We start from the raw sequence: 18,750 nt of genomic DNA on the forward strand, positions 1-18,750 counted from the left end.
TGTATATTTATGTGATTCATACTATTTTTTATCATATAACTATGAGAGCGTTTATTTTCCCTCTATTTGACCCTAAATTTTGATATTACTACTTTAAGAATGATGTAATTTCGTTGCCAAACGTTTTTTTTTTTTTTAAATTCAAATCAATCAAAATTCATCACGAAGTTCTACCCAAATCAGTTCTCGTTTTCTGCATTTATACATATCATTTGTAACATTTTGTGTTGCTTATAAAAGTTTGTACGCTCGATAGAAATAATAGAACGAAATATATTGATAACATGTATATCTCCTATTACATGAAATATTCTTAACAAAAGCCTATCGAAGTTCACGGAAGAATTATTGCGACATAATATAAAAGATTCTAAACGATCTACTCATAGTAAATAATTTCAGGTACATGTTTGTATTCCATTCTAAAGTACTAAGGTATAGATCTAAAAAAATAAAAATACAGGCATACTTTTTTAGTTATGAGATAAAAGATTTCAATGAAGTGAATAACGTGCTTATTTTACACAGAGGGAAGACCGTTATATGATAAACATAAATATTAATTATTATATATATGAATGTTTTTATTTTTTTGATCAGTATAATACACCTTAGCATCTTAGAATAATAAGTGAGCTATAACGAATACAATATTTTTGTGTTTCAATGTCTCGGTTATACACATCCAAGTATTCTATTATAAATGACGTTCCGAAATAACCGAATTGTTTCGCGATCTAAATATTTATTTATTTTTTATACTTTTCAAGATACAAAATCGAGTGAAATTTTATTCGTATCGAATTTGGATATTATTTACATTCGTTCGAACATTGTAAGCAGTGCTGGAGAAATGTTGATAATACTGTATTTGCGTAAATGTTTGATTCTTGTTTACAAATAAATTCAGCTTCTTTATAAGAATAGGAGTAATGGGGAACGTTGATCTTATTTTGGTCATTTCTCTTTCAATGCCTGTTTTCCGAAAAGATAGTGGACATTATAGATATAACTTATACACCAAAAATGAGTCTCACCTATAAGTCTCTATTTAAACATATCAAAATAGTTTGAGTATATTTACAACTTGCTAAAATTTTTGTGGATTATAACAACGCGAGAATGCCTTTTTACATATACATGCCTTTCATAACTAATATATACATACATATATCAGTTACTTATATGAAATAATTTTATGCTTGTACAAGGTAATCATTCGTTTTATACGTTTTGTAACAAGTAAACACGTACTGATTTATGTTTTGTTTTTTCAACAATATTCTTGTTACTGAATATCTTTTGTTTGTCTAATAGTCGAAAAATATATTTTTTCAAATTTTATTATTTTCTTCCTAATTCGTGCATCAAACTTTGGATAATGATGCCTTTTACACATATTTAAGTAATATTTATTCATTACGATGATGAAATGTCTCGTATACAATATGTACATTATGAAGCAGTTGTATGAAATCTGTGACAAAATGCATCGCATTTCTGAAATTTCTGTGATTATTATATGATATTAAAGTCTTTATAAAAATAAGTATGTGTAAATTATCTATTATATCTATGGTAACTGTAAAAAAAGAAAAAGAAAGATAACAAGTGTACATAGAACTTAAATAAAATTTGAAATAATTCGAGAGATTGAATTATTATTTAATAACATATGAGAATAAATTTACAATATCGATGCTGTTTTTTGTCCGAAAATTAACTAGCAAGACAGATAAACATCAATATTTTCGAGCTTATCTGATTACATTCAATTTGAATGATTTTTGTACAAAAAGATTTTCTTATTTCATCTTATTTGGTGCACAAAAGATATTCCTTGTTATTCATGAATGATCGTCGACTTATTGCGATTAGATGAAATATTTAAGATTTATTACAAAGAAGAATTTACATCTTTTTTACTCCACCCATTCTATGTGCTTGATGTTGCGGACATCTGACTAGGGCTTCTGACAGGACTCCTTGCAGGATAATACACACAAGGTCCTGGACTGGCTGGTCTTGCCGATATTTTCACGCTTTGTCGCATACTGCCATTCGAGATATTGTTATTCCTGTTGATAGTACTCGATCTGTTTACGTGATAATGTCTGATAGAGTTCCTTAATTCTATATTGGTCATATTGGTAACGATCGACTCGTCGTAAGTTTGAAATTCTGGACTGTCTCTGCCAGGTCGGAATAACTTTGAATTACAAAACAGCTTTAGAAATATCCTTTTGAATTTCCTACCGAAGATCACGTAGATAATGAAATTGATGCTACTATTAATTGTCACGAGAAGATTGCCTGTCTGCACCAACCAATGTGGCGGATCGCTGAAGAAGGTCTCGTGAATGTTTGAGGCTAGCGGTAGGATGTTACAAATTAGGAAAACGATCACCACGCAAAGTAACATGGTTGCTAGCCCGATTTCGCGTCTTTGATGTCGAGAAAGCTGTTGCAAATCTCTATTTGCTTTTCTCACCTGAAACATCGCATTATAATTTTATAATCTATTTGTAGTAAGAAGTAACTTATTTTTTAGAACAGTGTTGCCTTCGCTTGATTCGAAATGAAATAAATTTTACACGAATCAGATACAATAAATCAGCTTGTGAAAAAAGAGATGTAATTAATTTTGCACTCGCTCAGCTATGTAGAATGATTAGAAGAAGTTCGGCAATGATTCATAAAGATTCTGAATAGATATAGAAGATTGAAGAGAAATAAAACTTAGTAAATAAAAGAGTGACTGCATGTGCAAAAGAAATGAGCGAGTTGGAAAATCGAACATGATAAAACCTGTATTCATAGTTGCATTCTGAAGTGTATGCATTTATAAACTTTGCTCCAAATAGGTATGCTCGTACGTGTGTACGGTAACATGTTAGGAATTGCAATGTTACATTTGCATTATAGTTTCTTCTCTTTTACGGTGATACTCTGTATAATAACTTAGAAATAATAAATGGATTTGAAGTACTCTATGTTTTGAAAATAATAATAATCCGCGATATTAAGATATTACCGAAATTTTGTTTTTTTTTTTTTTTTTAACGACACGACACGATTTACTTTGCTTACCCTTTGGTAAATGGCAGCGTTGAATATCACCAAAGCAAGAAAGGGAAACAGGTAACAAATAAAAAAATACATCCAGTGGACGTAAACGGTGACATACAAGTCGTTGCTTCTCAAGTCTGCCGGATATATGCAGTATATAGTAACATTGTACTTCCAATGAACTTCCGCATAGTAATCTACCTCCCAAAATCTGTAAAAAAGATAAAAAGAATGTATTTTATATTAGCGGTGTAATTCAAGCTTAAATCGGGCGAAAGTGAAATTACTCACTTTGGTAGATTGTAAAGAAAGGAAAATAGCACGATAACCAATACAGCTAGTCGAGCTCGTCCGTATGTACAAAAAGACCTAGCTTGTAAAGGATGACAGACTGCGATATATCTCTCTAGAGTCACAGTTAGAGTCAAGTACACCGTTGCTATTTGCGCTATGCATGATAATGGATATAAGAATCGGACTATCTTCGGGTGCACGATGAACTTATAGTCGAACAGCTGGCCAGTGTACGTGCAAATGACAGGTAAGCCGTAAATTAATATCTGAAAATGTCGTAAACATTTTTTTCACTTAATACTTTATTTTTTCTTTTTTCGCTTATCATTTTAGCGATATAACGAAAACTGTTTAGAATTGGATGAAAGCGAAATTTTCATTAACAATTAAAACGCATCACACTTCTCTCTCTCTCTCTCTCTCTCTCTCTCTAGAGTAATTAATAAATTGGATGGAGTCCCTAAAAACGTCATATTTTCGCGCGTATAAATTGTATTTGAATTATCTGCAGGTATCTTTATCTATCTTATCTTTCTAAAATATCTTTTGATACTGATTTCGAAATTATGGCGATTCGTGAAATGTGACGATTTATAGATACGCGTATTTTTACCGAGTTTAGAAATTCTAATTAGCAATAATTATTTTTATTAATAATTAATATAGCATATGTATTATAACTTGTTTACGTCTTCGCTAGCATTTGACAAAGAGCAATAAATTAACGAGGTGTTCATCTTAATCTGTATCCAAGTAACTTTATTCCAGAGATTGGCCCGTAGTTATAAATTCACGATGACTGAACGTTCGTATATTCTATCGTGCAAGGAATTCTGTATCCCCCATTTGCTTCGTAGGTGGTTGCAATTTAAGATTCTTCTTTACCTAGTCCTTTTAAGCTACTCTCTCGTCTTTAGAAGATAATGGTGGCGTAAATTTTTGAAAGTTTCAAGTTGAGCGTTTAGTAACTTCCGTGTTAAATATTTTGTCGACACGATTTAAAAGTGATCGTTCAGTTCTGTAAACGTTCCGACTAACAAGCTTACTTACCGAAATGATAATTAAGACGGTGTCGCATCTGGCTAGGCCAATTAACAAGTAATTGATCGACGATTTCATTTGCGGCCTCGAGAGAATGATCATCGAAATCGCGTTGCCGAATATCCCAAAAAGACCGATCAGGTTCATCAGCACGCCATAGATAATGAAATCAAACAGACCGTTCGAATTGATTTCTTGTTTACATTCGAGTGGTTCTCTCGTGGTCTCTCTAATCGATAAATTGTCCAATAACTGTCCAGCATCGTAGTAACTGGTGCTGTTGAAAATTTTGAGGCTTGTTTCCATCGTTTTCAAGTATCTCCGTTTTTTCTTTTCACCCGATTCTTCATCAGTCTTTTTCTTTATTTCCTTTCAATCTTATGCTTCACTGTTCAAAAATATTTCTTGTCTTTATCACTTATATACATATCAGTGTAATTAGATCGTTTTTTCACTGTAGATATTTCTTTCAGGAGAAGATTCACTCGGGAATGAATTTGTCTTTGTTACTTTGCTTCGAACGATTTAAGCTTAAGTTCGATTCAATTCTTCAGTACATAATCATAATACGTTCGTCTTATTATTATTTTGATTCGACTCTCACTACCTTTTGACTTTGTGAGAGCCGAGAACTAATAGTTTTGGTAACATGACGAATATTTTATCGAAATCCCAAAGTGTTATCTAGTTTCGTATCGTTCTCGTGTGTTCTGAAACAGTATCGATTCTAATTCGATTTGCTTGATCTTCATGACAGTTTTGTTAACTTCTTGTGTGTACATCTGCGATATATTATAATTTCACAGTTTGATATTCGTCTCTCTATTTCCAGTTTTCTATTTCCAGGAATCTGTAATCAAAAAGTATGAAATGTATACTGAAATGTAATTTCTCATTTATTTTTATTGGTTGCAATATACATAATACACATTTAAAGTAAGTATATATGTATATGTATATGTATATGTATATAATAAATACATGTACATAAATACTGTAATATAAATATAAACATCTTAATTTAATTCTTATAACTTGTATCGATATAATAATAAATAAATGTAAAACTATATAATATATAAATGTATATATGTATCCTGTGTAATGGGAATAAAATTCTAATATGCACCGCCAGAGATCGGGATTGTCGCGCCCTGTTTCTTTTTAAAAGACAATACAACGCGTATTGGAACTTATGTAACTTATGTTCTGTGTCCTTAATCACGTAACATTAAAAAAACGGTGCGTCAAGTGTTGATCGAATTGACCGAAAGTTTGTCGGCTTCCCCGACACAAAAACGATACATATGTTTCTATGTCGCGGAAGTGTATTTGTAGACATTGACATCGACCTTATTCGGTAAACAGTAGCATGGAGAGAAGGGAGTAAACGTAACTGGCGAACCACATCCACTATCTGCGATCCAGTGATTTCGTGAGTTTCGAGCTTCAATGGTTCAACCGATAACAAAGCTTTAGATATCAACGGTGAAGTGAAACGAACGAGCGAAATGAACGAATTATGAAAGTACAATGAGAGGGTAAAACGAAGCCGTGTTTTACAACAAAACGAGAGCGTTTGAACGCTTGCCTGCCATTGTATACTGAAAAAGCCGGTCGGATTAAGAGACGCTATTAGAATGTCTGTAAGTCAGAAATCTTAGAAGTTTTTATAAATAATGCATGCGTAGAATATATAGTGGCGCACGAAAATGTTTGAATACTGATAGAAACTTTGCACGAATAGTTTTTAAAAGTCTGTTAGCGCTATAACGACACGGGGCCATCATGGTATATCGGTAAAATTTTAAACGAACTTGGAAATGTATATAGAAATTAAAAGATATTTGTTGCAATCATACATGCATTTAAGACCACTATTCTCTCTTTATCATATCTATTTATATTTACGATAAATGCCTCTTCTACGTTTCTACATTTTTCGATCGACTTTATGATTTTTTGATTAATTAATTATAACATTCTTGGAAATCATCTTCAAGAAGTTTCGTATAACTCATACAGTATGTATAGTGAACAATTTTCTGTACTAACATAAGTGTCCGAATATTTCCGTGAGTCACTGCATTTGTCGAGGCAAAGTATCAACCTGTGAAAATAGCGAGAACATTCTGTACAGAAAAATTTAATAAATTTAATAAAAGTATTAATCGTCGATGATATTGATTGGTAAAGCAAGTTGGTACGATATAGAGGGCAAGGCATCGCTGTTAAATCGATCGAACGATCGGTTCGATACAATTTCCGCCATTTCGAGTATCGATTGGTACGTTTCAACCAGTCGTTAATTCGTCCTTTCCTAATGTTCGTGTCGTCGATTTTGCAAACGAACGAGAGTTTCCTTTTTGACACAACACTGATTCAACGCATCGATGTACCGTTGTTTTCAATAGAAACTATCAAATGCCGTTTAAACTTGAAAGCGTCGATTCAGATTCGTTTTAGACAGTTTGCACGCAAATTCGCAGCGGTAGACAGCTTAGTGGACGAAATAAAGTAGAAACAATCGAGCGTTTATCATCGACAAGCGATTAAACTCGATATCTTCGGTCGCTAAAAAAGAAGAGGAAAAGAAATGAGAAATGTAAGAAGAAAAAACGGGAAAGAAAAGTTTTCGAAGCAAGAATCGAGACCATTTAAGAAATTTAACTTTATCGCGTATCTCTCACGAATGTGCTGCACGGGCGAGAGGTCTCATTGGCAACGCTTACGTTTTTAATCAAACTTTTGCAGAGCCAAGTGCCGTCGTTCATTTTGGTTCTCGCGAAATTCTAGTTTCTTGTTCTGGATAAATTGTCACGAGTAGAGTGGTAAAGGGTGGTAATATGGCGCCCAGTTTTATATTTCTTTCTAAAATCTGATTGATAACTTGAACTGTTTTAAATCTTCGCGTAAAATGTTCGTAAACTAACAAGGTTATCTCTGACCAATGGCAAAAAAGAAGAAAATAATTAAAGGTAGAAGGAAAACAATTTAATTGAACGTCACATGCTCTATGAAAAGAAGTGGTTTTTGGGGCTTGTACAAAAGCAAGGGTAATATGGCTGCCTAACAAAAATCATGACAAATTCTTTTTGCTAACATTTTAAGATCAAAAATAAATAAAGCAAATTCTTCTGCTTATATACAAAAATCACATCGTATATTCTTTCTTTTTCGCACGATGTGCATTCACTATGTGCTAGTTATGAGAATATCCTTCTTTTCGGCTATAGAACCTTCTCGATCTCCGATAAATGTTTGTCCGCGGCATGTCTATGTGATTATAATATAAATAAAAAATGAAATAACGTTAATGTTAATGAAATAACGTTAATGGAGAGCAATATGCTCCCCGGGGGCTATATTACCCTCTGTTATGGGAAGCTAATATATCAACACGCATAATTTCGGAAACTCTAGCTGTACTCTTGAAAATATCAAAGATCGAGTGATCGCGCTTGCGTGTAGTTACAAGATTCGATCGAATAACATGTGAAAGCACGAGCACCACGTGATTCCTTGTGGAAAAGTAAGAAAAAAAAGTATAGAATAACATGTTTACACACTCGGCCTAGTTTTCGAGAAAATGGTGTTTGAAAATTTATCAGGTATGCTTGAACATGGCTAGTCGTCAGGAAGTTTTATTTTACATTGTGAAAATAAGTCGAAAATGGAGAATAAAATTTTTCCGTTTAAAGCTTCATTTTCAAAAAAAAAAAAGTAATAGGATTTGAATACGTTTAGTAAATCGTATTATCTCTCGCGGTACGAATTTGTCGTCGAATACGTCCGTGTTCTCCGCTCTAATTGGAGAATCACTTTCGCGCAATTTATTCTACAAGTTCGAATCGCTTATTACGTAGTCGTAACATTTTAGATAGATCTCTTAAATAGTTGATCGTTTTTGGTGGCTCGAATACTTCTTATTCAGCGAAAGTGTTTAGAATTCGTGAAGCAATAAAAATGACGTCTATATCGTGGTATCTCAGTTGAACATAATAATCGACATTACGTGACGATGATAGAGACGCGACTGAATTGAAATGATTAGAAACATTCTCGAATTGTTTTTCGAAATCGGTAAGTAAATACATCGACTCACCGTGACTAAGCACGAGAATATATTCGGACCATAGTTGTCACGTTTTATCTATTTTATAGAAAATCCTGTTCACTCGTGCGAAATAGTCGCTGCCTCGTTTAACCTGAATTATCTTGAAAATTTTTCACGATGCCGGTGGTCCGTAATGGAATTGCTTGAAATTCACTCGTGAATTAGCTTTCGCGTTATATTGGATTTTGAGGAAGTTAAGTAACTACCGTCGTTTTATCGTGACGCATAGCGAGTTCCTCGCGAGAACATTACGCAGAAATTATCATCATCTTCTATAAATATTCGTTAGACATAGTTTCACCTTCGAAGCAGCCAAATAATAGCTACGCGTACGAGCTACGCATCTTTCATAAGGGCTGCAAGTTTGAACCAATTTTTGCGGATATATCTCCAGTTAATTTTGATTGCGTGCAAATGACATGGAGAGATACTCGGTGACCGAGTACGCGGTGCATTAGCCACGTCGCTTTAATCACGATTAAGGCTAACGACTGCGTACATCGTTGCTTGAATTAACAGTTAAATGAAAACGTCTCATTGGGTTGGTCTCTCGTTGCATAAAAATGAATCTTGGTTCTTTTATCCGTATTATGCTATCCAGATGTTTTCTCGTTGTTCCGTTTTGCGATACAGGTTTCGCAAAGTGGTCTATGAATGTTTCATTCAACCTTCAACCGAATTATGCTATCTTATCGACAATAGCGGAAATGGAGCTCTCTCTTTTATGGGAACGCAAATTACGTTGGTCGAACTTGTACGAATAGTTTTCGTGATATCGTTCGGGAAATAGATATAGAGGAAAGTACGTAATTCTCGCATGAAATGCTTGGAAGTATGGAGTAAGTAATGCGGTAACCTCGGTGTAACGATAAGATCAATATCGATAGTGGTTTTCAACCGGGACGGCGAACAAAATTGTTATCGTAATTAATGACTGAGTCGTAATTACGGCAAGAAGACTAATAAAGTCGTTAAGACATCTTCGACCTTAAATTATTATTTACGAGCTTGTACTTGTTACGGTTCGTCAAACGATCGCGCAATTCACTCGAAGAACTGGATGAATATTTCTTTTTCGGTACCGAATATTCTTCCAATCATTGTAATTAATTCTATAAATTGCTATTATACGAAAGGAAAGTTTGATATCGGTGTTACATTTACAAAATGTTAGATACTATTCGTCGAGGTATTTCGGAGCTGCTAACTCCTTTACGTTTCCACTTTTGCGTAATGGTAGTTGTCGAGAGAATAATTCACGGTTAAAGGCGATATTTATATCGTCGTATCAGCTACGCGTACAGATGCACAACTAGGATATTGATAGAGCAGAGTGGAAAGGCTGACAAATAATCGCTATATGTTTACAAACGGTAGAACATCGGTGTTTCTCTTGCTTCATATCACCACACGCTGATGTGGTGATACTGAACACTTTTATCGAGTATCTCTACTGTTTCGTATGATTCTTCGAATTTACGTTTTCGTAAATTCCTGACCGTAAAGTCAACGAGACAAAAGTGGTGTTTCATTAAATCGACTTTGGTAAATCGGTCGCATTGTGTCGAGGCTACTGATCTCGTTGCTCTTGCAAAGTGGAACAGCCAGGAAATGAGACGGTATTACCGTCACTTATAAGTAATAACCTCCAAGTGTGAACAACATCTAACGTGTCTTCTCACTTATACACAGCTATTAGGAAGCTAGAAATCGTGTCACGAGTTTTAGCACGGTTTTTCCTTGAAAAAGGAAATTCGGTAGCCGGCAGGAAAGAAAGTTTCGAACGTATCACGTTCATTCATCGTTCATACTTTTTTTCTATTTTTCGCTTAATGTTCTTTTTGATACGTGTGCTTGTTTTCATTTTTTTCTCTTACGACTGCTGTCGTTCAACTAGAAGCAGATGGCTCGAATCGAGCATTCGCGGTCGCGTCATTGTCAAAAATATAACGGTACACGTTCGTGTAACGAGAAATACGAAAGAGTCAGCTGCTGCTGGATTGTCGTTCGGTTTCATTGGCCACGGAAAGTGGAGTAGCCGCGGCACGAGATGAGAATGCGATAAGTGGTAACAGCCGTTTAAGATCAGACGGCGTGTCTCCGGTCTCCGTTACGTCCTCCTTCTACACACCTCGACAAAACTAAATTCACTGGATCTGTTTGTTACCTTCTTTCTCTCTTTCTTGCTAGCATTTTCGTGATACACGAGATAACTGGCGCTAGGTGCGGATGGATTAACAGAAAGAAAATATCGCTGGTATCATTTTTAGACGTGTACCGTTTCTCGCCACTCAGAATTTTATTTTTCAAAAGATCCAGACACGATCGTACGTACAAAAGTGGCACGATGGCATGTGGATTATTTTCGGTACGCTATAGTCACTGTGTTCTACGAAAACCTCGTCATTCTTACGCACGTCCCATTTCGTAAATGTCACGGCTTTCGGGAAATTTTTCGCCTTTAAGCTTTTGTATCTCCTTTTGTCTTCGAGTATATTTCTTCGACGAGTATCGCGAACGTTTACGATACTTGCTTCATTTACGAAACGGAAATTGCTTATAGAAAGCATCGAAAAGTATCAGACTGGAATTTTCGTAAAAGCTCCGTCGATATTTATTCGTACGAACGAACGAGTAACGGAGGAACTACGAGAGAGCGAATGATTAGTTGATCGTAAACGTCGTGTCGGTGTTTAAAAGTGAAATAGAAAGCTGCGAACATCTGGCGATTAATTGAAAGCGAAGGAGAGTGTTGCAGCGATGTCATAGCAGAGTTATACAATCGTTTACAGGCAGCGTACGTATCTGCTAATCGGCAAATTTTCTCGTAAACATGCTGGGATCGAGTTTACGAGGCCCGATCCAAATTTCACAATCGCCAAAGCCGTGCAATCTCTCGTACTTCGCGATATTCTATCCGCGTGCACAGTGTTTCGCGTTAAAATTAGATAAGAAGTTCCTATAGTTGACTCAGAGTTGAAGCGAGAAGAGTCGAAGACTGAAGCTACACGTATTTTTAGAGGGTTGGCAATAACGAAAGCGACAGCTGACCATTTTATCGAGCCGACGATAGGCTTTTTCAATATTAATCGTGTCGTCTCGTTACTTTTTTCCGTTCCGATTTTCGCGTACATCTACGATTCGCGCGTGTACGATTTTTTTCAGAACCATCGCGTTATTTACATTGAAAACAAATTCCTGCATCACGAGCGTGTTACACGTTGCTCGGCGTTAAAATGAGATCTCAGAATCGAGAAGTAGCGATCTTTTATCTTTCTTTGCCATTGTTTAGCCTACTTTTTCTGTTTCTTCTTTCTAAATACGTCTCGGATAAATTTCAAATTTTCCAAGAATATTTCTGGGTAAGCGAGTGGAGATAGTAGGCAATTTTGCCCCAAATACTCGTTGGTCTTTTTATATATCTGATAGCTGGAAAGAATTTATCATAAAATTCCTTAACGTTCCTTCTTTGAAAGCTCCACTTAGGGCGACCTATGACGCATCTTCTTCGTCAGATTGAATGGCTCTTTTTTCTCATCCGTCTGTTTCTAGCCGAGCCGGGACATCGATTACAAGGGAACGGTTTAAGTTGTCGACTATAAAGACGTGGATTTGGCAGCGCTTAAGACTGTCTCTGTTATCTTGATTGTTCGTTCGAGACACGACGCGTACTGTCAGACTCTCGGGCCAGATCAAACATGATTATTTACCTGGCTAATCTTCACCTTTGACATTCGAACATAGACCTTGCTTCTGCTTGTCTTCTCTCTTCTCGTGTTTCTTTTTTTTTTTTTTTTTTTTTATTACAGGAGAAACGCGAGAGAAGTTTGAAAGGCAGACAGGACGTCTAGGGAGACTCGTACCTCTGCTTGCTTTAATTTCCCACAGTTACTCGCTTCTTACTTTACGCCTCGAACACGATAAATTACCTTTTATCGTACGTTTCGCCATGGTAAAGAGATCTCTCTGATTATTAAGGGACAACAGCAACATCGAAAATCGATATCCCTTAAGATTTAGGTATAACGAGTTTAGGTCTGTTGAAATTTTCGCGAATCTTTTGTTTTCTTTTCGTTCTATGGTGTTTTATTAACCAAAGGGCGTAATCGACTGTTCGTTCGCTTGATAATTTTCTCTTTGTGCTCGTAGATATTAGAGAGATAATTTACGTTCTTTTATACTTTATGCATTCTTCTCGCTGTGGCAGCTTATTTATTATAAAACGGAAATTAATAAAGTGTCTTTCTGTAATCGTACAGAATAAAATTCCGTCCACTTAGAATTTCTCTCGAAATTCGATGAAGAGGCAATCGGTTCCCTTCCATTCCGTGTTTGATCCTGGCCTCGGGTGATAATACGATAAACGAGATAAAGAAAATTGCCTGGTGTGTAGCGTCACGTAAATACCCTTAATGCGTATACGTTACCTTCCACGAGAAAACTCGATGAAAATGATTTTTCCAGTCGCAAGTTTATTGTTATATTATACGAAGGTAATTTTCCGACGTCAGTTGCAACGGTGGCTAGTAAAAAAGTTTTATCGAGTGAATACATGATAAACATTTAACAAATTCTTAATTGATTATCGATCGATGGATAAATTACTCGCAATAATCGGATAAATAGCCGAACTTACCCGATAGTTATAAATAATTACGGCTACGAATTAAATTGGGCAATGTCGACCGTTTCCACTTGAGAAATATTTTGTCCGACGGTATCATCGGGTATTAATGTAATTGGAAAAGTCTTCTATCGAAGGGAAACTCCGTTAATCCCTGTTGAATGATAATTAAAAAATCATAGAAGCAAGTGATCAACGTGAGCTAAAGTTTGACGAGATTCTGCGCACCATGTGCACGAGATAGGGAAACGTTTCGCATGCGAGATAAAAGCGACGATCGCAAAATTTCTATTAATACGAGAGAGGTATGGTTAACATCCTACATGGCAAGAATTTGACTGAAATTTTCCATAAACGCGTGACGTCGTTTAATGAAACGACGCGAGCGATGCGAATAAAATTTTAGAATGCAAGCGTAATATCCATACTGACGTAAATTGCGTTTGATAACGATTTTTTCTTCCTATTGTCCCTTTACGAGGATCGTTAAGCTGCTAAAACTTCTGACAAAGTAGTTCTCCTTTTAGGTGAATTTTACCATATCGATTTTTCTTTCATCGTTTCTTCGATGTACTCTGTGGATAATTATTGATGAAACATGCACGGTATCCGAGGACTTTAATCAAAGAGTTTATTCTAACCCTTCGTGGAAGATACTCGTTTGGAGAAGCAAGTCGGTTACGAGCGTATAAGCATTAACGAATTTTGTGACAAAGCACAGCTTTGATCGTTCCAACGGATTGTCTTAATTTCCAATCTTTCGATATAAATTAGCGCTACTTGAATCGGAGCGATTTTTCGTTCCGTTGAACGCCGAAATCACAATGAATCAGTAGCACACTTTTGCGTTTGTCGTTTCATATTGTTCGTTCCTCCCTGCTTCGTGATAAATGATAAATCAATTCGTCATGAATACGAGTAATATCGAAGAGGGTTGAGCTAAAGATGATTAATCGCAGACTGATGCGATTTATTCTTTTGCCGAAGCTTTCGCTGCTTAAGACAAGATTTATCAGTCTTCCCGAAACTCTGTGACTCAAAGAAATTATTCGCATTTGTCCGACCGAAATGCTTGGCTCGTTTTTCCTACCTAGTCGTGAAAATTGTTTTCGAACAAAGTTACGTGTATCAAGGCCATGTAAAAAATTAGACGTTTTTACACAAATAGATCGTCGTTGAAAAAGGAAATTCTGTTAAAAGAAAACGTCAGCCTCGCGTACCCTCTGACTGTATCAACGTTTAATCTTATCCCAACGGAGTAGCCGACTTCGTCTAGTAAAACCGATTGACACCAAAATCTCAGTCGTAAATCGCAAATTTAGGATCGTTACGGTCATGTTCGCCTCGACGTGGGACCACCTACATCGCGTTTTATTTGCCGCCGCATTATCGAAATGGCCTCTCGGTCTGGCTGCCGTTACGACTACCGAAATGTGTTTGAAAACGCGAAGAAAATATTCTTCGATCGGCGTTGCTCCTGCCTTACGAGTTTCGTTTATATTACGTACACGACCATCGTGTTCTCACGCGTCACTGTTTCCACAAATCAAACTGTCATGTTCTTCGCTTTAGCGCCGCCGAAACACTGGCAAAAGGCATGGAAAAGCTTTACGACGGTATCCGCGGATATTTATCGAAATGGTAGAACGCGAAATATCGAAGGATCAAAGATCGATTAATTTTCTACGATAGATACGCTGGACACGCTGAAATTCGAAATTACAGAAAATATTTAATCAGCGTTGCTATGCATCGATATGCATATTGGTGTAACGTGTTTCTTGTTGTTTGGCGATACAGCTATCGAATAGATTCGGGCGACGGAACGCGCTCGTTGTTTCGATCACCGAATTCCCCTTAATTATTGCGCAGTCACGAAACAGTCGATCGAATATGTTATTAATAGGATTTTTACGCAAATTCATACGTTTCAGAATATAAGGAAGAAGGTAGAACCTCGGTAGAAAATCGTGTTATCTATCAAGTATAGAGTATCGCGTATCCTGTGCAATTTTACACTTTCAAATTTCCTGTAGATGCGTACAAAGCCGCATTCCGGTTTAACAAAATCAATTTCGAATGTCACGAAATCTCCGAAATACTTGTCTATTTTCGCGAAATTAATCTACGGGGTTAATTATCTGCTGCGCTCAATAAATATACGTATTAATATTAATTACCCTTCGCATGTTTCGACAGTTAGGTTTGCCACGGCAAATTAGTACGTTCGTCCTTTCAATCACATCGAACATTTCGTTAACATTGAAATCTATCGTGCAATTTCTCGATTACGTTTAAAGATAGGCACAATATCGTTAATGATAATTCGACGTGCTCACCTGGTTGAATGGCGGCGACGTATCAGCCCGCGCTTCCAGATGCGCGTATTTGCGTATCGTGAAACCGTGACATAATTAATCGACTCTCGCGGTGACTAACAATCGTCGCTATCGCGCGTGAGAGCGAATCATAGTACGAATCGCGGGAATGTACGTAAAAGGAATCAGAGTCGCAGGTCGATGCGTGTCGGCGATCACGCGCGTCTCGGAGATTATCGTCAGATGCTGCAACGTGTCCTTCCTTTCATCGATTTTTGGGGTGTATAGATACATACGTCGCGTTTCCTTCTGGCTCCTGACGTGCCAAGACTCGCGAAATTCTATTCGCTGTACGAGACCGATTAAAATTTGTTAATGGGAAAGTACTGCCGTTAAGCTTAACCAATACGGGACAAGTCGAGTTCTTTCGATCACAATGGAACAAACAAGACGGTACGTTAAATCGTTCGCTCGAACGAGAACTTGCACACCGTTCTGTACAAAAGTTCTTGCAAACTTTGCTTCTCTATATCTTGTACTTAAAGGAGATCTACTGGTTTACGTTGAAATCGCTGAAACAACGTTTCTGTGTCGAGTGTTTGATAACTGCATCGTTCCACTTTGTTAGCCTCGTTAATTAAAATCAGCGATATCTCGGACGTTTCACTCTTACTCTTCGTTCACGTTGAATGTCCGTTCACGAGACGAATTATCATCGCTGTCCCTTCGCAGAGGGTGAATTCTTCGTTGGATGTACGCGTTCTTCGTCCACGTAGATAATCGTGAGTTTAATTTCTTTCGATAGACGTAACGCGATTCCCTTGGTGGTCGACGACGTCGAAGGGATGTGAAATCGCTTGCTCCGAAAGTCGATTACGATTCTTCCCGTTGAACCCGGACTTTCTCGGGTTCTTCGATTTGCCTCTTGAGAAAAAGTGGGAAGCCCAAACGGGTAGATTGTCGCCGTACGTTCGTCCCTTATCGCAATATCGTGGTATCGAAGCGGTTTTCTTTCGACGGTCGTTTCGCGTTAACGCGATCGATTGGTCCTCGAGGCTACGGTCTCTTTTTGTGTCTCTTCCGTGTGAGATCGTGTGAATGATCGCTATTCGGGAAGCCGAGATAATCGAGTTCATCCCTCTACGATTACTACTCGCCATAGGGATCACGGTATTACCGAATTCCTTTTACCGTTCTTCTTTGCATCCCGACGCTTCGATTTTGCCGCTTTCTTCTGTCATTTCACCAGACTTCAGACGAACTCGTTCTTCGTTCATCGAACCGTTCTGCTATATGGCAATCCCGGGTTCATTGAAATTCGACGCGACACGTCGAAATTAAGAACTCGAAAAAATCAATCAGAAGTATCCGTCTCGCGGTTTATCGATCATTCGAGAAGGCGAGACGAACGAGAAAGTATAGCTTCGGTGACGACGATTCCCGTTAAAACGTAATTTCGTGTTCGCTGGTGAAATAGTTCCGCGTCGCGCAATACCGTGCAATTTACATTTGATTCGCCCCTTCGTCGAAACAAACTTTTCTCGGCCATTGTTTTGCCTCAACGGAAATCGATTCTTCTATTAATCACCGATCCGGATCCGTCCTGTTTCCGAGTTTGAGTCGCCAACAAAATTCATAAAACTGTAATTAACGTGTCGGTGCTAGACCGTATGGAAACATACGGTTTCTTTCTTCCGCTTGTTGCAAGCAATTCTTTTCCCATGGCAAAACTTTCTTCGAAACGTGACACTTAGTACCTCGCTAGTTTTTCATTCGGTCCGATAAGCTACTCCACCACGATTAAAATGTCTCCGTGAGAGAAACATTGACTTTTCACGGGACCCGGCGATTTTTATGCGATTGATCGAAGTTACACTCGTCATAACCGCGAAACAAAGTGCGAACGAACAAGCGAAGGAATCGAATGAATTCTAGCGAATTCTAACGGAATGAATACTGGTAGAAGAAGATGGTCGAGTGGAACGATATCGAGAAACGTCGACGCTAGTAATTAATTTCTACTGCGATTTCGATCTAAATAGCGAGCAGACTCGGTAATCGAACTAGCATTCGGGGAACCAAAAGGGTCGGCTATCCGTAACGAGGGAAAACGCCTTTCCGGACCAACGGCTTGCGAAAGGGCTCGAGCTTTAATACTTGGATACTGGATACTTGAACGACGACACTGGGTCTGCTTATACCTATTTAAACACATCGCGAATCGCATCGTCGGAGGGAGCGAAGATTAATAGAAATGATTGTGGGCGTAGGAACGTGGGAATAGTTAGGCGTAATGTTAATCGCGAGGAAATTTTGATTGGAAAAAAAGCGACGATGACGATCGCGACGATGTGATATTTTAAAACAGCCGCGTATCTGTGTGCCATTTTATTTGCGTAAAAATTGTCATCGCACCTTCGGAAAAGTTTCTTCCTGATATCCCGTACATATTGCTTCGTTGTTCCAGCAGCAGCGATATCTTCAAACACAGGCTACACTTTCGAACTTTGCAAGATTCTTCAAGCGCTGTTTTTCACCGCTGATTCGAGAGATGCTTCGTGTCCCTCGCTTCCTTGACGCGATGCAATTTTTAATCACGCTTACACCTTACTCGTTCGTTCATACGTCTCTCTGTCGTTTTGTTGGCACCTGGAACCGGACGAAAGGTTTCGTTCTAAAATTATCGTCGCACGCCCGTCGATATATCACTTTGCCCCGAATCTTCGTTCAGAATTTTACTCGAGTGCCGCTATCTCGTTTGTTTTCTTTTTTTAGCCGGGCGAATCGCGCAAATTCGATCCCGCCAGCCCGAAGCGGACGTCCGATTCGCTGAAAAATTTCCTACGATCCGTTTCGAGTCTTTGTACAGCGGTCCCGCGTTGAACAATTCATTTTCACATTCGTAGCTTGTAATTGAAAAGATGAATTTTCGCGAACCCCTCGTTTCTTCGTTCGAGGTCGTAAAGTCGACACGCAGTCTCGGAGCGCTTGCAGCGCACTGAGTGCTCCACTAAGAGAATGATCCGAGCAGAAGAGCATTCGCGAACGCACGACGAGTGACCCTGGCAGTGGACGCCGCCTGCGCGGTTTCTCCTCCCTCTCTCTCTTTCCCCTACCAACATTACGTCACTCCGTCTTTGTTCTTCTCGCTATCATCATAGTTTTTCATTTCCATCTTTCCTCGGCTTCTTCTTCCTCGTCCCTTGTTTTTACCCTTTGTTTCTTTCGTCGCTTCATTTTTACGCGTCGTTTCCATTCTTTCCTATTGTCTTCTGTTTTTTATTTTC

The 18,750-nt window shown here is 37.7% G+C and overlaps 1 protein-coding gene across 1 annotated transcript; it reads right to left on the reverse strand.

Moving 5' to 3' along the window:
* Positions 1–1,027: 1,027 nt before the first annotated feature.
* Positions 1,028–18,487, reverse strand: LOC122565728 (FMRFamide receptor). Its single transcript, XM_043722010.1, has 5 exons — positions 17,879–18,487; positions 4,414–5,254; positions 3,361–3,629; positions 3,091–3,280; positions 1,028–2,491 (listed from the first exon to the last, which is right to left on the reverse strand). The coding sequence occupies exons 2-5, from the start codon at positions 4,708–4,710 to the stop codon at positions 1,937–1,939; spliced, it is 1,311 nt and encodes a 436-aa protein (XP_043577945.1). The 5' UTR covers positions 4,711–5,254; positions 17,879–18,487; the 3' UTR covers positions 1,028–1,936.
* Positions 18,488–18,750: the final 263 nt, after the last annotated feature.

This window comes from Bombus pyrosoma, linkage group LG3 (genome assembly GCF_014825855.1).
Source record: "Bombus pyrosoma isolate SC7728 linkage group LG3, ASM1482585v1, whole genome shotgun sequence".
Lineage (NCBI taxonomy): Eukaryota > Metazoa > Arthropoda > Insecta > Hymenoptera > Apidae > Bombus > Bombus pyrosoma.